The 27498-nt window shown below is 43.6% G+C and overlaps 1 protein-coding gene across 2 annotated transcripts in view; it reads right to left on the reverse strand.

The window, feature by feature from the left end:
- The window catches only part of EML6 (EMAP like 6), a 523485-nt gene that overhangs the window by 417147 nt on the left and 78840 nt on the right, over positions 1–27498 (reverse strand). For both annotated transcript variants that reach the window (XM_033938328.1, XM_033938329.1), the window contains exons 7-8: positions 23760–23961; positions 11694–11831 (exon numbers count right to left, since the gene is read on the reverse strand). In XM_033938328.1, coding sequence (XP_033794219.1) covers positions 11694–11831; positions 23760–23961 — 340 coding nt within the window. The remainder of the gene's footprint in view (positions 1–11693; positions 11832–23759; positions 23962–27498) is intronic.

Raw genomic sequence — 27498 nt, forward strand, 5'->3', positions numbered from 1 at the left:
TTCGTCTTGCAAGGGCATGACTAGGGACTTCTGCTTGTTTAGGATTAGGCCGGAGAATATATGGAACTCGTCCAATAATTCAAGAGCTCTAGGCAGGGATTGCTGGGGGCACGCCAGGGTCAGCAAGATGTCGTCAGCAAATGCTAATACTCGCAATTGGGATGCTCCTTCTTTTAATCCAACTAAGATGTCGTCTCTTTGAATCGTTCTAAGGAGAGGTTCAAGGTATAGTATAAATAGTAATGGCGACAAAGGGCAACCCTGGCGTGCCCCCCTGCCCACCTCAAAGGACGGTGTGAAGACTCCATTTACCAATATGGATGCCGTGGGGGTTGTGTACAGTGCTCGCAATGCTGCTAGAAAATGTCCGCCTATACCTACATATTCAAGAACTGAAAACAAGTAGGGCCAGAGGACCTGATCGAATGCTTTGGCCGCATCCAGGCTCACCAAAATGCCCCCAACGCGCGATTCCTGCGTCCTAGCCATTGCTAAAAGAGTACGTCGTACGTTGAGGACAGAATGGCGACCCTGAACAAAGCCTACCTGTGCCGAGGATATGATATGTGAGAGAAGCGGAGTCAGTCGATTTGCCAATAATCGGGATAGGATTTTTATGTCCACATTAAGCAGGGATATAGGCCTATAGGAGTCAACCTCCTCCCTGGATTTATTCGGTTTAGGGATCAATGTAATGGTGGCCGAGTTAGCATAAGCCGGGAAAGCTCCAGTGTCCGACACCTCCTCATAGTAAGACATCAGTGATTCACAGAGCTGAGGTGACAGCATTTTATAGAATTCCGCCGAGAACCCGTCTGGGCCCGGGGCTGTGCAGGAACGCAAGGTCTTAATGGCTCTCTGGATCTCTTGGCCCTGCAATGGTCTGTTCAGAGCTTCTCGTTGATGTTCAGTGAAGCAGGGCAGGCCGGCATCAGTTAAGTAGTCTAGTACATCGGGGCCTGAATATGGTCTGGGTGTCGCATAAAATTTCGATAAGTGCTGGTAGAACGTGTCCGCAATGTCCGTCGGTGAGGTGTGATAAGTATTGGAACCATGTCTAACTTTTGGAATATATCTGGAGTCTTGCCAATTCTTTGTTAAAGAGGCAAGCATCCGGCCTGGTTTGTTTCCGTACCTATGAAATTTATATTTACGGTAGATGATAGAGCGTTTAATACGGTCATGTATTAGTGTATTGAGAGCTACTTGGGCTACATGGAGTTCGTCCCTCAGAGCATTAGTAGGGGAACTCAGAAACTCCGCCTTCAAGGCTGAGCATTTTCCTTCCAAGCTTATAATACTAGCTGCTATGCGTTTATTTCTTGCCGCAATGTAAGCTATGATGTCTCCCCTGAGGACCGATTTCGCGGTTTCCCAAAATAAACATGGTTCTGTGCGATGTTGTGCATTAGTCAGTAAGAAGTCTTCCCAGCGTGCTCGGAGGTAGGCCCCAAAGTCCGGGTCCTCATGAAGGTAGGATGGGAATCTCCACCGGCGGGTTCCTAGGGGTGGTTGTCCCCAACCCAAGTCTATCCAAATGGGACAGTGGTCTGACACCTCCATTGGGCCTATAGTAGCTGCAGAGACTCTGACAAACCAAGACTCTGAGACCAGTACATAGTCTATGCGTGAATATGAACCATGTACTCGCGATTGATGGGTATAGTCTCGCTCTGTTGGGTGAAGCAGTCTCCACGGGTCCACCAAACCTAGTGATTGGCAAAGAAAGGGAATACCCTTGTTTAAATTTGGCACCGTCGATGATTGGGAGCCGGAACGATCTAAAGAGGTGTCCAGTACCTGGTTAAGGTCCCCAGCTATTATCAAAGGCAGTGAGGGGTCCTGCAAGCCCAGGGATACTAATTTATCAAAAAATATTTGAGAGTACGTGTTTGGTCCATATACAATCAGCAGCTGGAAGTCCGTACCCTGCATTGATATCTTTATGAGTAAGTATCTACCCTCAGGATCCTCAGAAAGTAACGTTACAGAGCAGTGTAGACCCTTACGTATCAGCAGACATATCCCGGCTCTTTTCCCGGAGGTAGAAGCCGAATAGACAGAACCCACCCAGCCCCTTTGCAATTTTTGATGTTCTTCCCGGGTCAATTTGGTCTCCTGGAGGCACGCCAGATCAGCCCTATGGTGCTTTATCTGTCTCAAGAGCTTTGTACGCTTAATTGGTGATGAAATCCCCGACACATTCCATGACAGAATACGGAGAGAGTGATCACCCAGGGTCAAAACACCAACAGCTTGATCCATCCAGCTGCGAGTATTCTACACCCAGGCGCCCAGCCTCACCTAGGTGAATGATAATGTCCCTGTAGTATCTGGTAAACAGGCAGAAATGAATGTACCACTTCCCCAATAACATTTCAATAGGCTGTTCCCCACACTTCTGCTCCCTCCCCCCCTTACCCCCAGAATACCCAAAATCCATATCCCCGAAGGAATATGTGGAGGGTCCGAAAATGGCGCCTCACAAGACCCCACCCCTACCCCCGCAAACAGTGTAACAATTGTGCCCCCATCATGTCAAACTTTCATCTAGTCTGTATTATTCAACATTACGATTGCTGGAACCACCGTCTGGTACAGGAAGCGTTGCCACTCCGTCCGTTCCTATGTCGGTTCTGATGTTAGTTGTACAGTCTTGTTTATATAGTCTGCGGCTGCCAAGGCCTCAGTGAACACGTGCCAGGAGCCCTCATGATGAATCTTCAAGACCACTGGGTATATAAATTGAAAACGATGCTTGTTTTCCTCCAGCTTGGCACACAGTGGGTAGAAGGCTTTTCTGCGTTCGGTGAGAGCTGCTGAATAATCCTGGCTTATCCGTATTGCAGAGCCTCTGAACTTCACTGCGTCGCGTTTAGTGCGGTACTGTCGCAGGATCTCCAGTTTGTGTCTGTAGTTGAGGATTTTCACGATCACCACCCTGGGCCTGGAGTCCCTAGTCGGACGGGGGCCGAGGCGATGTGCTCTTTCCAGGCACAGTGGGCCCAGAGATGTTGTGTCTGGGAATTCCAGCTCCAGCCAGCCCTCCAGCTCTGCAGTTAATTGATTGTCGGGTATAGTTTCGGGCACACCCATAAGGCGCAGGTTCCCTCGGCGAGAACGGTTCTCTAGATCATCTATTTTAGCAGCTTGTAACTGAACCGTCTCTTGCAGGGCCGAGAGATCCATTTCGTGTGAGTTTAGGGTGTCTTCTGCTGCCGACACCTGGTGCTCCAATTCGGTCGTTCTGGCCGTCGTGTCCGACATAAGCTGTTCAAGCCTGGTCATTTGGGTTGTTAGGGCTTCTATCTGGGGGCCCAGGACCTGCGCCACCGCCGCCTCAATTCCAGCAGGGCCCCAGCCGAGAACTCCGTGACCGCCGTTCCGGATGCGGCCGCCATCTTGCCCGCCCCGGGACTTGCACGCTCTCTGTCTTTTCGCGCTGGTTTCGCGCGTGCCGCCTCCTGGGAACGGGTTAAATACCGTTCCATGTGGTCTAGCGTTTGTTGCTAGGCAGTCTTCGCTCTCGGGCGGTCCTAATGTCGGCGGTATGTGCGGGGGCAGAGACGGGGACTCGGAGCTGAGCGGGAACGCGTCCTCACTCGCTCATGGCGTCAGGAGTCCTCCTTTCTGTATTTAAACCGGGAAGGTGTCGCTGTGTTCTTCCTGGCAGTTTGAAAATAACTTTGTGAAGTGAGAGCATTTTCCAGCAGCGGTATGTACATTGTAAAGTTCCTCCCGTAGTTTTAGCCTTATAAGCTATTAGGAGATCAGTCGTGGTGTGGGTTGTGGCATTTTCTCTCACACCCGACTTTATGTTATTTTTTGTTTTGTAGGAGCAAGTATACATCGCCAACTCTAATACTATTTAAAGTTTTAAAGGACTTTTATCAAATTTATGATTGGGTCTCCTGAGGAAGAAAGCGAAACGGGGCCACGTTGGGACCCCAAACCCTTCATAAAGCTAAGTTATCAGTTTATAACTTATCCAGTTTCAGTGATGTTAATTTAATATAGTTCATGAAGAAAAGAAAACCATGACACATTGAAGCATTTGAAAGATTGTGATACATTCTTTATTTATCACTTTCTGTATCCTAACTTGAAGTGTGATCTCTATTGAAACAGTTACAATGATTGGAAGGTGAACTCTGTTTCATCCTGGGGGGTATATCCCTTCCTTGTAGAGTTTCATGCCTCTGAGTAATCTGGAAAAATCTTGATCACACCATAGATAGGTTACTATTGCAAAGTGAAGTCAGTTCATATTTTTGACTAAAGCATTTTCTGACTTCTTCTAGTTTTTACTAGTATTACCCCCGTGATTTCAGAAGGTTATATAAAGAGCATAAAATATTTATGGATACTTGGAAAACTTTAAGGTATATAAGTAATCTAACTCCTATTCCGATAAGTAAATCAACAACTCAAACGATTTGGTTAAATCCCAAGATCAAAATTGGCAGTTTTAAAATCATCTGGAAGCACTGGATGTTGGCAGGTATCCGTACTTTGGAAGATGTAATAAAAAATGGTAAGCTGCTGGAGTTTTCACAATTGCAACATAAGTTTAGTCTTAATAAATCGCAATATTTTAGATGGTTGCAATTGAAGCAGGACATTCAGGTAGGGTTCCCTGAATGGAAAAATCTTATTAATTATCATAGTTTGGAATTCTTATGCTTTCAGATGGATTCTATGGATCATAGAGCCGCACAGTGGTATAAAGTAATATCTGGATTTGTAAATAAAAAACCAAAAAATGGTCTTAGAGACATTTGGAGCATTGAGATAAAGCATCAAATTAATGCATCTCAATGGCCACGACAAACTTGTTTTTTTCTTTTGCATAGAGCTTTTTGGACCTCTGTTTGTTTACAAAAAATAGATAGCTCTAAATCTAATAGATGTTGGCATTGTCATCTTGAAGCTGGGACATTAGATCATCTTTTATTCTATTGTCCATTTATTTTATCATTCTGGAAATCAATTTGGCCTCAAATTAATAAGATGTTAGAAAATCTGGTAGCCTTGACATATGATACTATTTTATTTGGAACAACTATGAGAGCAAGGAGTCAAATCTCGTCAAATAACAACAAACTTTTATTTATTTTAACTGGAGTAGCAATACAACAAATAACATACAATTGGAAAATGTATGACAGGTTAAACTACAATTTCTGGTGGAATTCTGTATGTCATATATACAAAATGGAACTCACAATAGCAACGCAAAAAGGTTATATTAGTAAATTTCAGAAAGTCTGGGGATCATTAACAGATTTTTGTAATGAATGATTAACTTTTCCCATGATAAGATATTTGATTAGGGGGGAAAAGGGGTGGGTTTTACTTGTTGTTATTTATAATACATGAGTATTTGAATAGTTTTCACAGTAAGGATGATTTTATGTATTATTGAATAGGGAGGGAGGGGTGGGGAATTATTATATTCAATAAGAATGATATAAATTTTAGATTTCTTACATAATATTTAAAATTTTATAAAATATTAATTTGTAATGAAATGTTTAACTTTATGCTTATATGAAAGTTAATCAAGTGTGTATCTTTAAGTTCATATGAGGTTAATTGATGCACTTGTTGTAGCATACAAAAATTAATAAAGAATTTAAATTCAAATGAAAATGAATAAAGATTTACAAAAAAAAAGTGTTTATTATGAATTTTTGTACACCTGATGAAAGTTTAAAAATGAATAAAGAATTTAAAAAAAAGAAAGAAACAAAACTCTTTCTGACACAGTTGTGTAGATCTAGCTATGACCAGTAAAACCCAGACAGGGGGACTACAAAACTGAACATCTTTCTTCCAAAATATAATTTCAGTACATGAATCTTCTCCTCGTCAGTTGGGAAGGTAACTTGAAGGGTTGCCCTTGTAGAAATTTCCTTTTGAGAGGATTCTAGGAAATTAGTCAAATTTAGAGATTCCAAATTTGCATGTTTCTCTTCACCCTCTCCGACTGCCCCTGATTGAGGTACAAAAACATGATGACACTCAGAAACACTTATTTCTTCCACTTTATCTAGAAGCAATACCTCCTTTAAAATCTACCTAGCAATATCTCAGGAGACAACAAATGACAAATAGGAAAATTCAAATGTAATGTTCTAGAACAGGGATCTCAAAGTCCCTCCTCGAGGGCCGCAATCCAGTCGGGTTTTCAGGATTTCCCCAATGAATATGCATTGAAAGCAGTGCATGCACATAGATCTCATGCCTATTCATTGCGGAAATCCTGAAAACCCAACTGGATTGCGGCCCTCAAGGAGGGACTTTGAGATCCCTGTTCTAGAACATATACAGTTTTTCTAGAAATTCTATTTGCCTATGGATCAGCAAACTGTTCTTAATAAAGGCTGAAGAAACCAATTGATAATTGATAATGGCCACGAATTTGGTCTTGGAGGATGAGTTGTACATTGTCGGCATCTATGACACAAACTTGGTTTTTTCTGTTGCACCGAGCTTTCTGGACCCCTGTTCATTTACAAAAATTAGATAGCTCTAAGTCTAATAGGTGTTGGCATTGTCTTCTCAAAGCAGGGACTTTAGATCATTTATTGTTCTATTGTCCATTCATTTTGGCTTTTTGGTAATCGATTTGGGGGCCAAATAAATTGTTTGTTGGAAAATCCTGTGGCTTTATCCTTTGATACTATATTATTTGGAATGTTAATGAGGAAGAAAAGTCAAATTTCTGCAAAGAATAATAGGCTATTACTTATTATGACAAGAGTTGCCATTCAGCAGATTACATTTAATTGGAAAAACTGGAATAGATTAAATTACAGTTTTTGGTGGAATTCATTATGTCATATGTACAAGATGGAAAGAATGTTAGCCTTGCAGAAAGGAAATTTTAATAACTTTCAGGAGGTTTGGAGGTCATTGATAGAATATTGTAATGAGTAATGATTAGAATATCATTTTTCCCTAATAGGTATAATTGCAAAGTGTGGGGGGGGGAGGGATTTCTGATTTGATATTAAATGTTTAGATTAATAGGATAGACTATATATAATATATTATATGATATATGTAACTACATATGAATTAGTAGGGTTGGGAGGGAGGATTTAAATATTATAATTTAAGTTAAAAATGATAATCAAGTGATATTGTATAAATTCGAATGTTATTTTCCGATACACTTGTTGTAAGATGTAAAATGACTAAAGAATTTTTTTTAAAAAATTGTTATTGGTAGAAGAAATTTGTCAGTTTAGTGGCATTAGTTTGATTTGTAAGACCACATCTTGAAACTTGTCAACAGTCTGCTGAGAGAAACTACAAAGTTGTGGAATAGTAGATTTTATATACTCTTCAGTCCTAATCACCACATGCCAAATATCCTTTAAAGTAATATCTTAAGAATGATCAATTGATTTGGTAAAATTAGGACACAACACTGCTGTTGGAACACCACAGACAGCATGTGGTTGTGTTGAAGTAAGTGTATTTAATAAATCTGTAGATTCTTTAGGGACAGCACCACCTTAGGAAGATGTCCTCATTGGAACAAAATGAATTAAAGGAGGGGAAGAAGTAGAACACCCTCCCTCACTCAAAGAAGCACCAGAGACAGATACTTCATCTACAGCTGGAGAGGATAGTATCAACTGAACATGTTTGTCCATAGGACCAGTTAGTTTAGGGGTACTTGTACCCTTGACCTTTCCTTTACATTTCACCATTATATATTATTAAAGAAAGTGTACCTCAGAAAGGGTAAAAGTCCAAGATTCTAATTCCTCTGACTCCTTCTGGGCTCCTAAAGGGCTTCCATGGGGCTTGGCGTGCCCCTTGTGGTGTGCCAATTAGAGCATGTCTCATGGTCACACACCATTGGAACTCTCTTTCTTTATGCAAATGTTCTAACGGTGACAGATGAAGGAACAAACACTTCCGAGCAGACACCGGCATTCTACTCCTCCTCTCAAGTACCTCGATCTCTCTCCCTCGGGAGTCCAACAGATAGAACAGTCACCTCTGAGCTGCCACCAGAGCCCTCCATCTTCATGCAGATGCTCCGAAGGCGGAGGATGACGTTACATTCCACTGCCAACCAAATGCCTTGATCTCTCTCACTCGGGGGCCCAGCTGATGAAATAAACACCTCTGAGCAGGCACAGGAGCCCTCCTCTCAAGCACCTCAATCTCTCCCTCTCTGGGGTTCAACAGATGGAACAATCACCTCCCATGTTTGTGCCAGATTAAGTGTAGTAACTCAAAACACAGTTTTAGAGTACCAGCCCTACTTCTCCCACCACAGCATTGCCTTTCCCCTTCTTTAAGCCCCAACAACTATATCAGCACACCCTTTACCCAAGTCCAACAACAGTACCCTTCAACCCTGGCAGCAGTAGTCCATTTTCCAAACCTTAACCCCAGTATCAGCTTGCCTTTCCTAAGTCCCAGTTCAACATCAGTCCCCTTCACCAAGCCACAGCATCAGCCCTCTCCTTTTTCAAGCACCCTTTCTTCCATTCCCAGCCCCTCTACGAGCCCAGCAGCAGCCTCAATCCCTCTTTTGTCTCATTCCCAGCATCTGCATTAGCCGCCCCTGGCCTGTTACAGCCCCCAAACCCAGGCAATGGAAAGATATGTCTTTACTCCCATGGCTGTGTGCTTCTTCATCAACTCTGCAAGATGCTTTAACATATGAGAAGTGTCAGTTCTCATCTTTTAAACTCTCTTACAGAGTTGGCTACAAATGCATACTGCCACAGCAGTAGCATGTTCCAATGACATCTTCACACTATGACAGCAGTTGCTAGAAGGGACACAATATTCAAGGTTTATTAATAGGTATACTGTCACCCAATGGGGCACAGGGCCTAAAGCAGGGATCCAAATGGACAGCACACAGATCTAGCATGCTTCCTAAAGGAGGACAGTTCTATAGAGGTGCTAGTAATAGGCAGTTGCCAAATCCAGCATTAAATAAAACTTAGGCCAGAAGCACTACCAAAAAGCAAAGCAGAAAATGACCAATAACAAAAAGGGGGAAAACCTAGAGAGTATTTAGTCTTAGTGCAGCCTGGAGTCACAGAAATATAGAACTCCTTTTATATACTCCTACACATTTCCTTAGGTAGGCTAGGCATCACACCCTTCCCCCACCCCAAACCTTGCCTTATTACAGGTACAGTCCAGGTATTCTTCACAAGAACTTTCTTCAAAACAAAAATGTAGTCAAAACACAGTTCACAACTGATGCTTAATAAAATTCACTTTGCCTGCTTGTCCTCAATCAGGCTGGCCACCAGCTGAGAGCTGGGGAGATAGAATTCCTGAATCCACCTAAGTAATGGGCTTTCACAAGCACCCACAAACCCCACCCTTAGGTGAACAGCGGATTCTCCCCCTAACTGTGGGCACCAGCAAAACAAACAGAAAAAACTTTAACTTCAAAGCAAAGCAAAACAGTTCCTTTTGAGCACTGATCTCAGGCTCCCCAAAATCATCTGCAGTCTGCAAATCCTGCTAAAGAAAAAAAAAAAACCTCAAAAATAGTCCATCCAGTTCTTAATACTGAATAATTTCAATGGTCTTTTATATTCCATCAAGCATGATTTTAGCCCCAAAGTCACCTTAGCAAATAAACAGTTCCTTTTCAGAGGGAAAACAGTCATTAGAACATCAAATGCTTAAATCACATCCATTTCCTCAGCCAACACACTTTCTAAAGGAAGCTGCTCAGAAATTTCCGTTAATTCTTCATGGCTGAGAGGCTCTGCCTGGCTTAACTGGGCAGGTTCTTCACATTTCCACAACATTACCTTGCTTAGCTCTAGGGGATAGATTCAATAACAATGATCGCAAAACCAGTTTTACTGGATTTGCGATTGTTCCCTGACCCCAACCCGATTCATTAAACGGCCCACCGCCTATTACATACACAAAATATCTGCCCAATTAAATATAAAAGCCCCCCCCCTCCTCCCGGCAATCAGGCACTTCCTCAGGCTACTCACTAAGGAAGTTCCTGATTAGCTCAGGTGCCTCAGGCCCCTCCCAAGGGAGGAGCCCAAGGCACCTGAGTCAATCAGGGCCTTAGGCCCCTCCCCGTGCATCACATGATGCACCGGGGCGGGGCCTAAGGCCCAGATGCATCGCTGGAGGCATAGGAGCAGGAGGGACTGAGCATCTCTCCTGCTCCCTTACTGATACTGGGAGGGGGCGTCTGGTGGCAGGAAGGAGTGGGCATCCCTCCTGCTGTTTGTTTTTTTTGGGGGAGAGGGTAGTTGGCCCGATGGTAGGAGGGAGTGGGAATCCCTCCTGCCATAATTTTGAAGCGGCGATGGCAGCAGGCATCGGCGGGGGGTGGGGGCATATTTTTGGGATTCGGGAGGGAGGGAGCGGGGTTTTATGTTGTTTTTTTTATTCAGGCAGATATTTTGCGTGTGTAATACATGCAAAATATCTGCCCGATTAAAAAAAAAAAAAGACCAGCAGAAGCACTGGCAGCAATGACAGAAGGCTGCTTCTCCTGTAACTATTGTCAGGGCTCTGCCCCAACTCACTGAGCAATTGAGTGGGGAGTTTGCATGCAAATGATTTGCATGCAAAAAAGATAGTGAATCTATCGCTGTTTTAAAATCGGCCACCAGCGATTGAATCACTATCTTTAGTGAATCTGGGCCTAGGTACTCTCCACAGTGGGTTTTCCTCCTCTGCCTGTTCTTCAGTGTCTTTTTTCCTTTGTCTGTATGTGCCCCACCCAAACCTATGTGGTATAGTTTCGGATCTTAGCTCTCTCTTGCTCCTCCCTCTGGTCACCCTACAGATCGCCACAGTTCCTAATTAAAGATAACTGCCTCTGCTTTCTGGGCGGAGCCCTGTAAGGTTTTTGCTTCTGCTTGAGGGTACACTTCTCCCTCTGTATCCACGGTTTCCGTATCTGCAGATCCGCAGTTTCTGTATCTGCGGATTCGCTTATTCGCGAATATCATCATCATTAAAAGTTCTTTTTTCTTTTACTGTACCGATAAAAAAGTTTATCGCTTACCATTCACTCTGAAAATCACTGCTTCCATGCTTTCTCCCACAAAATCGCTGCTTCCCTGCTTCTCAGTTTGCACTGAGAAAAACGCTGCTTCCCAGCATCCATAGAGAGAAAGGCTTCTTCCCGGCATGCATGGAGAAAATCGCTGGGAATCGCTGCTTGCCTGCTCCAAGTTATTCGCTGTTTCAATCATAAAAATGACTATGTTTTCTAAAAACCGCAAATAACATAAAAAGTTGTTCGCGGTTTTTCCATATTCACGCCTATGGTCCGCCCACATCCCCTGCAAATATGGAGGGAGAAGTGTAGTTTTATCCTCATTGTAGACTACAGAATCCTGCAAAGGTTCATGCTCTAGGCCAACTACATCAGGGTAGGAAGCCAAGTCTGTCAAAGAGTCTGAACTATTGCTTTGGTCAGCTTTTCTCACCCTGGGAAATGTTCTCTTCTGGTTTTTAAAAGGGACAAGGTTAGCAGCAGTGTTGGGCTTGACACAATAAATATACAACTAGCTGGCTTAACACAAAGGATAACAACCAAATAAAACAATATAAAGTCTTACAACACACAAATCTTATTCAAGAATAAAGGAGGAAAAGATTTCAGAGGGTACACCAGCACAGAGAATTGGTATTATAAGACCACTTCAACTTACCTGACCCGAAGAACAGTAAAGGAGCCATCCTTCATCCCTAAAGCTAGCTGTGAACCATCAGCATTTAAAGCTACACTCCGCACAGCCTCCTCCATGTTACACCGTGCAATCAAGGCATGATCAGCAAGGCTCCATAGTCTATCCAGGACAATAACATCATTTTTAAGAATAAAAAATATTATAGTTAGTGACCATATAGCAAAAAACAAGAGCAACAAAGAATCAAAACAATAAAATACACCAGAATGTCAGCAAAGAATAGTTAAAAAAGAATGGGCCTGAAATGCAAAGGGTTTATTCATTGGAAGATTAGGTTCTTACCTTTGGTAATCTTTTTTCTGTTAATCCACAACAGAGTCTGTGCAAAAGGAGTTCAATCTGTACCCGCAAATCGGGTCTTGCAGAAAGCCACACTTGTTGCTTTTGGCTCTTCTACATAGCAAAGGAACACAGAGCTCCCTACAATTAAGTCCCAGATAGGGTTATCAGACGTCCAGATTTACCTGCACATCTCCTCTTTTTAGAAAGCATGTCCGGGCATCCAGACGGCTTTTCAAAACCCAGCACCTTGTCTGGGTTTTGAAATGCTTCTTTTTGGGACCGTGTCAGGAGGACATCCGAACATTCACAGATGCCCTCCTGACAAACGAGAACGGGTTTAGGGGGCAGGGCTGGGGGCAGGGTTGCGGCATGACATGAGCGTTACGGGGCAGGCCTGGGGGTGGGGCTATGGATCTGGATTTTATTTAACTAAAATCTGGTAACGCTACTTTTCCCTCCCCCATATTTATAGATATATTTCTGTTGTTCTCAGATAATTTGGGACTATGTGGGCTACATGTAACATAAATATGTACGGTCCATAACAGGACTAGCTCTGAAGGGGCGCGGGGTGTTGGGCCCAGAGTCATATATCAAGAAATGAATAAGGCACTTGTCCGGCCTGGGTCTCTGCAGCTGCTACTTTGCCAGTGCATGATGTGGGAAGTTTGGGCACTCTCGCAAGCTTATCAAACATCCGGGAAAACCCGAACATGTCCTCTTTTTAGAGGACTATCCAGGCTCCCGGATAGACTTTCCAAAACCTGGCATTTGTCCGAGTTTTGGAAAGCCCCAACAAGCTCTGACTGCATCTGGAGGGCCTTTGAACATGTGCGGTTGATGATGTCACACACATCTGTACATGCTCCAGGCCCTCCAGGTGCAGCTGGAGCTCATCTGGAAGAAGAGAGGAGGTTTTGTCGGGGGGGGGGGGGCTAGATGCAGAACTGGACGGAGCTGGGGCAGAACAGAGTGGGGCTGGAGGCAGAATAGGGCAGGGTTATGTGCCCAGGGTTTCCCGTATAAAAATATGGTAACCCTTGTCTCAGAGCAATTGAACATCACTGGAACAAAGCATACACAGAAGAGGGGAACATCCCCACAAACATAGCACTACAATATTCTGTTCTGTTCTGCAAAATACAATAGAACAATTAAGAAACAGGAAATAAGAATATAAAGGCATGCACGAACATAGCAGCAATAAGAACCAACCTGCTGTGTGCAACAAGCACAAACATGAAAGTAGCCAATGGCTAGTCTAGACATTGATATATACAGGATGAGTCCCCACAGGGCCCATCTGCTGGATGGAAGATACTCAGGCCCGAAAGGAAAAACATCTAAGGCAGAAAATGCAGGCAATATAGAAAGAATCAGAGTAGACAGAGGGCGGGCCATATAGACTCCATCGTGGATTAACAAAAGATTACCAAAGGTAAGAATTGAATCTTCCATTCTCTTACATCCACTTCAGAGTCTGTACGATAGGTGATGTACCAAAGCAATGGCAATATCTAGGGTGGCAAACAGAAGAGTCCCTCGCCTTGGGATACAAGCAAAAAAAAAAAAATGAATAAAAGGCAAGGGGGATGTCTTAACAACCGAAATAAGTTTTAGTCTTTCCTCATACAAGAGGAGTTCCAGCCTCTTTACCATCCTGGTCGCTCTTTGAACCTTTTCTAGCGCCACTATATCTTTCTTGAGATAAGGAGACCAGAATTGAACACAATACTCCAGATGAGGTCGCATTATAACATTCTTAGTCTTGTTAACCATCCTTTTAAAAATAATTCCTAGCATCATATTTGTTTTTTTGGCCGCCACCTTCGCATATTGGATGGAAGATTTCATTGCATTGTCTATAATGACACCCAGATCCTTTTCTTGGGCACTAATCCCCAAAGTGTATCCTAGCAATCAGTAACTGTGATTCAGGATTCAGGTTATTCTTCTCAATGTGCATCACTTTGCATATGTCCATATTAAATTTCATCTGCCATTTGGACGCCCAGTCTTCCAATTTCCTAAGGTCTGCCTGCAATTTTTCACAATCTGCATGTGTTTTAATAACTTTGAACAGTTTAGTGTTATCTGCAAATTTTAATCACCTCACTCATCGTTCCAATCGCTGCCTGGCTGGACTGGAACTTCCTCTCCAACATTAGAATTGACGTCAGAGGTGAAGTCTTGTGAGTCCGGCACTTGTACGTGCCTGGCCTGGCTCGGGAAAGCAGCAGGGAGAAATTGGCATGGTGGCTTGGGGGAAGGGCAAGAATCGGGGAATTAGAGAAATCGGCGTGATGGCTTGGGGGGACAAGGGGAGAGAGAAAGAAAGACAGGCAGGCAGGGGGGGAGAGAGAGAGAGAGAAATAAAGGCAGAAGAGGGGGGCAGGGGGAAAGAGAAAGAAATACAGGCAGGCAGGGAGGAGAGAGAAAGAAAGAGAGACAGACAGAAAAGGGGAGGGGCAGAAATAAAGAAATATTGGATTTACAGTCAGAAGAAGGAAGTGCAACCAGAGACTCATGAAATCATCAGACAAAAAGGTAGGAAAAATGATTTTATTTTCAATTTAGTGATCAAAATGTGTCCATTTTGAGAATTTATATTTGCTGTCTATATTTTGCATTAGAGCCCCCTTTTACTAAACCGCGATAGTGGGTTTTAGCACAGGGAGCCTATGAGTGTCGAGAGCAGCACGGGGCATTCAGCGCAGCTCCCTGCACTAAAAACCGCTATTGCGGTTTAGTAAAAGGGGAGAGGGTATAGTTGTCTATTTTTGTATAGTTGTTACTGAGGTGATATTGAATATTTTAAAGTCATCTGCCTGAAAAAAACCCCGAATACAAATGATAATTAACATTTTTTCTGCGTACAGTGTGCTTTCTATCTTTTTAAAATTTTATTATTGTTAGATCATTTTGACTTGGTCATTTTAAAAAGTAGCTCACAAGCCAAAAAAGTATGGGCATCCCTGCTGTACTATCTTGAAGAAAGATTTGGCCTCTGAAAGCTAATTGAAATGGATTAGTCCAAAAAAATGGTTTTTTTTATTTCTCATTATTTATTTTCTTTCTATTTGTTAATTTGTAAAGTGGTGATTGTTATGTATCAGTTTTTTTCAAATTTACATCTACTGTCTTTATATTTTGCACAGTATTAAGGGGCATGTGTCACTGTTTCTGTGGTATTGCATTGTATGCAGAGTCTGATTTCTTGGTTCAGTTTAACTTTTGTCTACATAGTTCTATTTTTAGTTTGTGATTATTCCATATTGTGCGAGGGTGCATTTGTGTGTATGAAAAGGACATGGCTTTCTGTTAGCATCAACTGTACAGGATCAATTGATTGTGCAGGATCTGGCTTGTTTAGTTTTACATTGCGTGTGTTGGTGTTCTAGTGCTCACTGCAGGGTTTAAGGTGCACTCTTGTTGTGTGACTCATGGATTAAAATATCTATTTTAAAAAGGTTACTATAATAAATTTAAGGGGGCCATTTTTAAATTATTATAATGAATAATTTACACTTTTCCCAATTTTTAATTCTTACATGTGGATCGGGGGAGGGGGGGTTGGATTTCTATTAATAATATATATGAATGATAAGATATTATATTTATGTGGTATATTTTTGTTGTATATGAAAGTGGGAGGGGGTGGGGGTTATATCTTTTTGGTTGTATGATATGGTAAATTTTCAAGTGATATTGTATTCTAATTGTTTGATATTTACTGTACACTTGTGAATTATAAAATGAATAAAGAATTTTTTTTTTAAATGTCTTTTTTATATAGAGGAGGGGGTTGTTAAAAAATGATCAGCACTGGCTGTCATATATACTAGGTACCCACTGGATTTAATGACCCTATTCTAACTTTACTGTGGATGTAGGTGTTGTTACCCCCCCACACACACTATAAAGAATTAAATTAAAGTTGTTTTAGAGGACTTGATTAAGAATTTTAAATGTTGTAATGAATTTATAATGGAAGTAATTCTGTACACTTATTGTATGTTTTAAAATGATTCAAGAATTCTAGTTACTTTAAGAAGGGTGGGGGGTGGGGATGTATATTTTTTGTTCTTGATAATATGATTAAGAATTTCAAGTGTTATATTGAAATTTTAATGGAGAATTTATTGTACACTTGATTATGATTTAAAATGAATAAAGAATTTAAAACAAAGTTGTATTAACATCAAGCAGCTTTCAAATGACATTATAAGCAAATAAAAATAAAATATTTTTAATACATTGCTAATTATTACCTGCATCTTTATCTAAACTGTTTTGCCCTAGCTCTCACTTTGCTCTACAGCAAAATAAAAAAGTAGCAGATATAGATCAATCACACAGGTCTCCTTCAAGTTCAGTAACAACTCTCCATAAATTATGGGCTCCTTTTACAAAGCCACACTAGGACCTTAATGTGCAGAATAGCATGCGCTAAATTGCCGCACGCGCTAGCTGCTACCACCTCCTTTTAGAGCAGGCGGTAGATTTTCAGCTAGCACGCGCTAATCCAGTGCATGTGCTAAAACCGCTAGCGCACCTTTGTAAAAGAAGCCCTATGTGGAAGAGGTCTGGAAATAGGGACAGCATCTATTTCATATCCTCAGTGAGACCTCAGGAAGGAACCTAGTGATCAAAACATTATTAGAGGTGCTGTAGAGCCATTTCTTATATGACTGGATGAGCTATATTTATCTTTTTTTTTTAGTTGTTTAAATTCATGCAGAAATAAATGGATAGACTTCATTAACGCATTTCCCTTTTTAAAACCTCTATATCATTTGAAAGAGGGTAAATATCTAATTATTCCCTTCTAGAATGGGATACTTCTTAAATTTAGTAAAAATATTTTGGCACAATTGTCATATAAAGCATTGGAAAATAATAATAATTAACTAATAAAAATAGTACATATTTAGGGCTCCTTTTACTAAGCTGCGATATCGGTTTTAGCATGCGCTTAGCGTGTGCAGAATTGCCGCGTGTGCTAGATGTTAACACCAGCATTGAGCTGGCATTAGTTTTCCCATGTAGCGCAGGGGTTTGCATGCGCTAAAAATGCTAGCGCACCTTAGTAAAAGAGGGGGTTAACTTTCCCCACCACCAAATTTCCACATCCTGCCCCACCTGGCTACTTTTTCATGCTAGCCGGCTGGAAAAATTTCTGGGGAGAACATTGGAGTTCCTAGGCTGACGGGGACTGGTGGAGTGACCGGTAGGACTGGTGACAACCAGCAGAAAAACCAATAATGGTAGCAGGAGCTATCAGAAGACCCCGTAGGCATGAGACTGTAAGACCTGGAGATTGTTGGCGAAAGGTAACTGGCGAGTGACCAGCGGGGCTGGAGGTGACTGGCAGAGAGACCAGTAATAGAAACATAGAAAAAAGCAGCAGAAAAGGGCTGTAGCCCACCAAGTCTGCCCATTCCAAGTATCCCCTCCCCTGAATTTACTCCCTTAAAGATCCCACGTGAGTATCCCATTTTCTCTTAAAATCCGTCACACTGCTGGAAGCTGCCAGAAGACTCGGAGGGTCAGGGAGGACCTGGAGGAATCTGGTCACATGTTTTAGAAATGTTTTAACTATTGTTGTTGTGTTTGTGCCTGGGGACAGATGTGTGTCAGGTAATGACCGCTCAGCCTGATCACATGATTACATGCAGTCAGAATTACTATAAAAGTGTACCAGGAAATAAGACCAACTATTAGCCAGTTTATGTTGGTATTAATCCTGTGATTTAAATTTTTAATTGCAATTAATCATACCATTAAGCACAGTTACTTACCGTAACAGGTGTTATCCAGGGACAGCAGGCAGATATTCTTGACTGATGGGTGACGGCACCGACGGAGCCCCGGTACGGACAATTATAGAGTGATTGCACTCTAAGAACTTTAGAAAGTTCTAGCTCGGCCGCACCGCGCACGCGCGAGTGCCTTCCCGCCCGACAGATGCGCGCGGTCCCTCAGTTAGTATAAGCCAGCTAAGAAGCCAACCCGGGGAGGTGGGTGGGACGCAAGAATATCTGCCTGCTATCCCTGGATAACACCTGTTACGGTAAGTAACTGTGCTTTATCCCAGGACAAGCAGGCAGCATATTCTTGACTGATGGGTGACCTCCAAGCTAACAAAAAGAGGGATGGAGGGAAGGTTGGCCATTAGGAAAACAAATTTTGCAAAACAGATTGGCCGAAGTGTCCATCCCGTCTGGAGAAAGCATCCAGACAATAATGAGATGTAAAAGTGTGAACTGAGGACCAAGTAGCAGCCTTGCAGATTTCCTCAATAGGAGTGGAACAGAGGAAAGCTACAGAAGCTGCCATTGCTCTGACTCTATGGGCTGTGACAGAACCTTCCAGTGTCAGTCCGGTCTGAGCATAACAGAATGAAATGCACGCTGCCAGCCAATTAGACAACGTACGTTTAGAAACGGGACGTCCCAATTTATTTGGATCAAAGGACAGAAAAAGTTGGGGAACTGATCTGTGGGGTTTCGTACGCTCTAGATAGTAAGCCAGAGCCCTTTTACAATCCAAAGTATGTAAAGCTTGTTCTCCAGAATGAGAATGAGGTTTTGGAAAGAAAACAGGTAGAACAATGGATTGGTTGAGATGGAATTCAGAGACAACCTTAGGGAGAAACTTTGGATGTGTACGCAAAACCACCTTGTCATGGTGAAAAACCGTAAAAGGTGGATCTGCGACCAGTGCATGAAGCTCACTGACCCTCCTGGCAGAGGTAAGAGCAATAAGGAAAAGCACTATCCAAGTGAGAAACTTGAAAGGAGAGGTAGCCAAAGGTTCAAATGGAGGCTTCATTAAGGCAGAAAGAACCACATTGAGATCCCAGATAACAGGAGGGGCTTTAAGAGGTGGTTTCACATTGAAAAGCCCTCGCATGAACCTGGACACCAGGGGATGAGCTGAGAGAAGATTTCCATGGACTGGCTCATGAAAAGCTGCAATGGCACTGAGGTGGACTCTGATGGAAGAGGACTTAAGGCCAGAGTCAGACAAAGAGAGCAAATAGTCCAACAACGTCTCCACTGCCAGGGAAGTGGGATCAAGATGATGAAGAAGACACCAGGAGGAAAATCTCGTCCACTTCTGATGGTAACATTGCAGAGTGGTTGGTTTCCTGGAGGCATCCAGAATGGAACGAACAGGCTGAGATAAAAGAGTATCATGAGATGTCAGCCCGAGAGATACCAAGCTGTCAGGTGCAGAGACTGGAGGTTGGGATGTAGAAGGGTTTCCTGCTGTTGCGTAAGCAGAGAAGGAAACAGAGGAAGAAGAAAAGGTTCCCTGGAACTGAGTTGAAGTAGAAGGGAGAACCAATGTTGCCTGGGCCACCTCGGAGCAATCAGAATCATTGTGGCTCGTTCCCTCTTGAGCTTGAATAAGGTTCTCAACATTAGAGGCAGAGGAGGGAAGGCGTACAGGAACAGATTCGACCAGTCGAGGAGAAAAGCATCCGCTGCCAGACGGTGAGGAGAGTAAAGTCTGGAGCAGAATAGGGGCAGCTGATGATTGTGAGGAGCTGCAAAGAGGTCTATCTGAGGAGTGCCCCATTGAGTGAAGATAGACTGCAGAGTTACAGGATCGAGTGTCCACTCGTGAGGCTGGAGAATTCTGCTGAGTTTGTCCGCTAAAGAATTCTGTGCTCCCTGAATGTAGATAGCTTTCAGGAAGAGATGGTGATCTATGGCCCAATTCCAGATCTTTTGGGCTTCTTGGCATAAAAGGCGAGAGCCTGTCCCACCCTGCTTGTTGATGTAGTACATCGCAACCTGATTGTCTGTGCACAACAGAAGGACCTGAGGAAAGAGAAGATGTTGGAAGGCCTTGAGGGCATAAAACATCGCTCTGAGTTCCAGGAAATTGATTTGATGCTTCTTTTCCTGGGCTGTCCAAAGACCTTGAGTCTGGAACTCGTTCAAGTGAGCTCCCCATGCATAAAGAGAGGCGTCGGTGGTGATGACTAGTTGATGAGGAGGCTGATGGAACAGAAGACCTCTGGATAGATTTGAGGATACCAACCACCATTGAAGAGACTGACGAAGAGATGATGTCACAGATATGTGTCGTGAGCAAGGATCCGTCGCTTGGGACCACTGAGTAGCAAGGGTCCATTGAGGAGTGCGCAGGTGAAGACGTGCGAGGGGCGTGACATGAACTGTAGATGCCATGTGCCCCAAGAGTACCATCATTTGCCTGGCTGAGATGGAAGGTAGTAAAAGCACCTGCTGACATAGAGACTGAAGGGTCTGAAGACGATTGGATGGTAGGAAAGCTCTCATGAGGAGTGTGTCCAGGATCGCTCCAATGAATTGAAGTCTCTGAGTGGGGATGAGATGAGATTTGGGTAGATTGATCTCGAACCCCAGAATTCGTAGAAACAAGATGGTTTGGTTGGTGGCCAGTAGAACTGCTTGAGCGGATGTGGCCTTGATTAACCAGTCGTCCAGGTAAGGAAAGACCTGGAGGTGGTGAGAGCGTAGAAATGCCGCTACCACAATGAGACACTTGGTGAAGACCCTTGGAGAGGAGGCAAGGCCGAAGGGCAGCACCTTGTATTGGTAATGACAATGATTGATCATGAAACGGAGATACTGTCTTGAGGTTACATGGATCGGTATGTGAGTATATGCCTCTTTGAGATCGAGGGAGCATAGCCAGTCGTTTTGATTGAGAAGAGGATAAAGGATGGCTAAAGAAAGCATCTTGAATTTTTCTTTTACCAGATGTTTGTTGAGATCGCGGAGATCCAAAATTGGTCTGAGATCTCCTGTTTTTTTGGGGACTAGAAAATAACGGGAGTAGAATCCCTGCCCTTTTTGATCTAAAGGAACTTCTTCTATAGCGTTCAGAAAGAGGAGGGATTGGACTTCCTGAATAAGGAGGGTAGACTGAGGACTGTTCAAAGCAGACTCTTTTGGCAGACTTTGAGGCGGAAGAGTCTGAAAGTTGAGAGAGTAGCCGTGGCGGATGATGTTGAGGACCCATTGGTCCGAAGTGATAACTTCCCACCGGCTGAGGAACAGAGAAAGTCGACCTCCTATAGGTTGAGGCAGGAGAGCAGGAATAGGAATACTGGCTATACTGTGGAGAATGAAGTCAAAAGGGCTGTGACTTCTGCTGAGGAGGTGGTTTCACAGGTTGCTGCTGTGGCTGCTGTCTGGGAGGCTGACGTTGTTGCTGCCTCTGACGCCTGGGTTGCTGAGCAGTGGTAGGTAATGACCGAGCTGTGAAGCGGCGTTGATAGGCCGACTGCTGCCTATATGGTTTTGGCGGAGGAGGCTTCTTTTTATTTTTAAGCAGGGTATCCCAGCGTGTCTCATGAGCAGAGAGCTTTTGTGTGGTTGAGTCCATGGATTCCCCAAAGAGCTCATCCCCTAGGCACGGGGCGTTGGCTAACCGATCCTGATGATTAACATCAAGCTCGGATACCCGAAGCCAGGCCAGGCGACGCATAGCCACCGACATTGCTGTCGCTCTGGATGTAAGTTCAAAGGTGTCATATATGGATCTAACCATGAACTTACGTAATTGAAAAAGAGACGACAAGCAGGCATGAAAAGAGTGATGTTTTCGTGAAGGAAGGTACTTTTCGAAGGAAGCCATGGTGGTAAGGAGATGCTTCAAATAAAAGGAAAAATGAAAAGCATAATTGCTAGCTCTATTTGCTAACATAGCATTTTGGTAGAGCCTCTTACCAAATTTATCCATGGCTCTACCCTCTCTGCCAGGAGGTACCGATGCATATACACTGGCTCCTGAAGATTTTTTAAGGGTGGATTCGACAAGTAAGGATTCGTGTGGAAGTTGAGGTTTGTCGAACCCAGGAATGGGAATTACCTTATATAGAGAATCCAGTTTACGTGGGGCCCCTGGGACAGTTAAAGGAGTCTCTAAATTCTTATAGAAAGTCTCCCTCAAGATGTCATGAAGAGGGAGTTTCAAAAATTCCTTTGGAGGCTGGTCAAAATCAAGGGCATCCAAAAAAGCTTTGGACTTTTTGGATTCAGCCTCCAAAGGAATGGACAAGGAGTCACACATCTCTTTCAAAAAGCAGGAGAAAGAGGAAGTGACCTGTTTGGAGGATGGGTCAGGGACAGCTGAATCCTCCTCCTCTGAGGAACATTCGCCTTCAGAAAGGAAGGGTTCCTCTGAGTCTCCCCACAGATCAGGATCCCTGACATGGGAAGCATGGTCCCGAGACTCAGGTGTCGATGATTGTAAGTGTCGGGTTTTGCGCACCGACTTACCCGACCTCATCGATATCGAGTCAGGAGATGTTATCGGTCGCACCGGTGCCGAAGTCTGTACCGATTGATGGTGAGCTCTCGGCTCCGGTGCAAGAACTGGCATCGATACCGATGAGGTTAGTTGAAGCGGTACCGAAATAGTGGAAGCAGGTAACATAGGCTGTTCCACAATCGGTACCGGTAGCTCGGTGCGGGCCGGCACCGGAAGGTTCGGAGCCAGGATAGCAGGGAGGAGCTGTTTTAATTGGTCCCTAAGCTGCACCTGAAGGATGGCCGTGATGCGGTCATCAAGGGATGGCACCGGTACCGCCTTTTTCTTCTGCGGTACCTGCGGTGCCGCTCGACGCCCCGGAGATGAGGAGCCCGATGTCGAGGGACTCACCTCTATAGGGGCGGAGCGCTTCCGCTGGCGTCTCACAGTCGGCAGGATTGGACTCACTGCACTCAAGACCGGAGGACGCTCCAGCGGGGAAGGCTTCTTAGCCGGCTTACCTGACTAGTGAGACGCCGGTGCGGAATCACGCGGCGTCGAAGAAGAGGGTGCCGACTGAATCGGTGCCGAAGCTGGAGTCGATGGAACGGGGTCGGACATCTCGGCACCGAACAGTAATCGCTGCTGGATTTGGCGATTTTTTAATGTCCGTTTTTTTAGAGTGGCACAGTGGGTGCAAGTAGAGGCCTGATGCTCAGGACCCAAACACTGTAAACACCAGTTGTGTGGGTCCGTGAGAGATATAGGCCGAGCACACCGCTGGCACTTTTTAAAACCCGGTTGAGGGGGCATGAAAGGGAAAACGGCTTCAGCCAAATCGAAGGCCGAGGCTTCGATGGTGGCAGAAGGCCCCGCCGGGGAAAGATCAAATTAAAGAAAAAATTAAGGATTTTTTTTTTTTTTTTTTTACAAAATAGAAAAAAGAAAAGAAATAAGGTAATCAAAAGTTTACGCGAGCGGGAAGGCAAAGAGAAAAAAGTTTCAACAGCCGTTGAAAAACGCGTCTTCTTAGCTCCGCGGAAACTAAGAAACTGAGGGACCGCGCGCATCTGTCGGGCGGGAAGGCACTCGCGCGTGCGCGGTGCGGCCGAGCTAGAACTTTCTAAAGTTCTTAGAGTGCAATCACTCTATAATTGTCCGTACCGGGGCTCCGTCGGTGCCGTCACCCATCAGTCAAGAATATCTGCCTGCTTGTCCTGGGATAAATATTTTTATTTGGTGTGCAGCCCTAGCATAAATATCTCTTACCCTTACTCTTTTTTTTTTTTTTTATTCTTTATTCATTTTTCCATCTTATAACAAGTGCACAATACTACATCATATTAACTTTTACATATCACTTGATATATTCATACAATTATGATTTTACTTACATGAATTTATTCCCCCCCATCAACACTTCCCACATGTAATTTAATTCAAAATATCATTTATATATTATATTTCAATCTTACCCTTACTCTTACATACCGCACTGAACGATCATCACTGCCAGTTACAGCCAAAGGCTTCTTGGGATGGGTGGCCAGGGCCCAAAGCTCCCCTTCACAATGACCCTGCATTATCAACATTGGTTTATCCCTCTCCCTGACCATCACCTCGAATATTTCACTGTCTTGTGTCCCACATAAAATTCTGTCTGCTTTCCAGCAAACACTTCTAATAGACAAGCCTGAAAAGAGGGGAAAAAAACAGCAGGTAAAAGAGGTGAGACTAATCTGAGGCTAAAATCATTTAAAAATAGATTGTGAATTTTTTTAAAACATTACTCAAAAGGAATTATAATGATTTTAATAAGATTTGGAGGCCATTGACAAATTATTGCAATGATTAGACATCATTTTACACTGAAAGTAATACTTATACATAGGAGGGAGGGGGGATGATATAAAATTTTATTCAAAGATTTAATCAATAGATAAGAATATAATATTTATAAGATGTTTTTGATTAAAATATGTGTGGGAAAGGTGGGAGGGGAGGGAATAAATGTATGTATTTAACATGATAAAGAAAGAAATTCAAGTAATATGTACAAGTTTTTAATGATGCAATATTTATGTACTTGATGTAAGATGGAAAAATGAATAAAGAATTTGAAAAAAATAAATAAAACATTACTCAGACAAATTTTAATTTTATCTATAAAGGAAATATTGAGATTAAGAAATATATACAAACATAATATTGTTAATTGAAAAGGGGTAGCCATGTTAGTCTAGGGCAGGAGTGGGCAATTCCAGTCCTTGAGGGCCGGAATCCAGTCAGGTTGTCAGGATTTCCCCAATGAATATGCACTGAAAGCAGTGCATGCAAACAGATCTCATGCATATTCATTGGGGAAATCCTGAAAACCCGACTGGATTCTGGCTCTAGAGGACCGGAGTTGTCCACCCCTGGTATAGTGTAACAAAATTGACAGAGACAGCTGACACCTTATAAACTAACCAATTTATTGAGGCATTAGCTTTTGAGGATCAAATTAAACTTTATTAGACTTGTTTTCAAAGATCATTCCTGAGGGAATTCTGCACAAATTAAAATTCTACACAGTTTATTTGTAGTGTTTTTGTGCAAAATTTCCCCATCATAAGGCCTGAAATTCCCTCTATAACAGGGATCTCAAAGTGCATGCACATAGATCTCATGCATATTCATTGAGGAAATCCTGAAAACCCGGCTGGATTGTGGCCCTCAAGGAGGGACTTTGAGACCCCCAGCTCCTCTATAAGCTCCAGCCTCCCCAGTTCCCTCTCTCCCTCTAATTCCCAGCAGGACCTCTAATTCTGTCTGCTTCAAAGTCTTCATCCTCATGCAATATTTCCACCACTCATTCTTTCTTTCGTTGGTTTTTTAGCCCATCCTGCCAGGAAAGCTCGGGTTACAAGTTTACATACATATTAAAGTGCATTTTATACAAGGTGATGGCAAACATGGCATGGAAGGACATTGTCTGATAGATGGAAAATCATAGTTAAACATAGAAATAGACGGCAGATAAGGGCCACGGCCCATCTAGTCTGCCCACCCCAATGACCCTCCCCTACCTTTCTCTGTGAATAGATCCCACGTGTCTATCCCATTTGGCCTTAAAATCAGGCACGCTGCTGGCCTCAATAACCTGAAGTGGAAGACTATTCCAGCGATCAACCACCCTTTCAGTGAAAAAGAATTTCCTGGTGTCCCCATGCAGTTTCCCGCCCCTGATTTTCCACGGATGCCCCCTTGTTGCCGCAGGACCCTTGAAAAAGAAGATATCTTCTTCCATCTCAATGCGGTCCGTGAGATACTTGAATGTCTCGATCATGTCACCCCTCTCTCTGCGTTCCTCGCGTGAGTACAGCTGCAACTTATCCAGCCGTTCCTCGTACGGGAGATCCTTGAGTCCCAAGACCATCCGGGTGGCCATTCGCTGGACCGACTCCAGTCTCAGCACATCCTTACGGTAATGTGGCCTCCAGAATTGCACACAGTATTCCAGGTGGGGTCTCACCATGGATCTATACAATGGCATAATGACTTCAGGCTTACGGCTGACGAAACTCCTGCGTATGCAACCTATGATTTGCCTTGCCTTGGATGAAGCTTGCTCCACTTGATTGGCAGTCTTCATGTTCTCACTGACGATCACCCCTAAGTCTCGTTCTGCTTCAGTCTTGTTAGGATCTCGCCATTAAGGGTGTAAGTCTTGCATGGATTTTGGCTGCCCAAGTGCATGACTTTGCATTTTTTGGCATTGAAGCTGAGTTGCCAGGACCTAGACCAGCACTCCAGTAGGAGTAGGTCGTGCATCATGTTGTCGGACATTGAATTTATGTCTGTTGTGCTTTTGCCCACTACATTGCTTAGTTTGGCGAATATTGTTATTTTACCTCGCAGCCCTTCTGTCAAGTCTCTTATAAAGATGTTGAATAGGATCGGGCCCAGGACCGAGCCCTGCAGCACTCCACTGATTATCTCCGTCATTTCAGAGGGGGTGCCGTTCACCACTACCCTCTGAAGCCTACCTCCAAGCCAGTTCCCAACCCATTTCGTCAATGTGTCGCCCAATCCTATAGAACTCATCTTGCTCAGCAACCTGCGGAGTGGTACTCTATCGAATGCTTTACTGAAGTCAAGGTATACAATGTCCAGGGACTCCGCAACATCCAGCTTCCTCGTCACCCAGTCAAAGAAGCTGATTAGGTTGGATTGGCAGGATCTCCCCTTAGTAAATCCATGTTGACGGGGATCCCGTAGATTCTCCTCGTTCAGGATCGTATCCAATTGGCATTTGATTAGAGTTTCCATTAGTTTGCACACTATTGATGTGAGACTCACTGGTCTGTAGTTTGCTGTCTCCATCTTGGAGCCTTTCTTGTGGAGTGGAATGACGTTAGCCATCTTCCAGTCCAACGGGACGTTACCCGTACTAAGGGAGAGATTGAAGAGCGCGGATAGCGGTTCCGCCAAGACATCACACAACTCCCTGAGCACCCTGGGGTGTAGGTTGTCAGGCCCCATTGCCTTGTTAATCTTAAGCTTTGACAGCTCGCAGTAGACACCGCTGGGTGTAAACTTGAAATTACTAAACGGGTCATCTGCGTCAACCCTTGTCTGTAGCTGAGGGCCGAGTCCTGGCGCTTCGCGGGTGAAGACTGAGCAGAAGTATTCATTTAACAGTTGGGCTTTTTCCGAGTCTGCTTCTACATAGTCTCCGTCTGGTTTCCTAAGACGTACTATCCCGCCTGAGTTCTTATTTCTGTCACTGATATACCTGAAGAAGGATTTATCTCCTTTCTGGATGTTCTTCGCTAGAGACTCCTCCATGCGGAATTTGGCCTCCCTAACTGCTGTTTTGATGGCTTTTGACTTGGCCAGATAGACTTCCCTAGAATCCTGTTTCCCTGATTGTTTGTAAGAGATGAATGTTTTTTTCTTCTCCTTGATGAGGTCCGAAATCTCCGCAGAGAACCACTGTGGCTTATTGTTCCTTCGACGTTTACTTACTGATTTAACATAGCGGTTTGTTGCTTCTTGTATGGTGGCTATCAAAGTCGACCACATTTCTTCCATGTTATCGGTTTCTGCTTGGCTTTGTAGCGCCTGGTGAACGAAGTCTCCCATTTCTTTGAAGTTTGTGTTCTTGAATTTGAGGACCTTGTTCAGTGTGGTAGATTTCCTGAGATTGAACCATATCATGTTGTGGTCACTGGAAGCCAATGTGTCG

This window comes from Geotrypetes seraphini, chromosome 3, assembly GCF_902459505.1.
Source record: "Geotrypetes seraphini chromosome 3, aGeoSer1.1, whole genome shotgun sequence".
Classification (NCBI taxonomy): domain Eukaryota; kingdom Metazoa; phylum Chordata; class Amphibia; order Gymnophiona; family Dermophiidae; genus Geotrypetes; species Geotrypetes seraphini.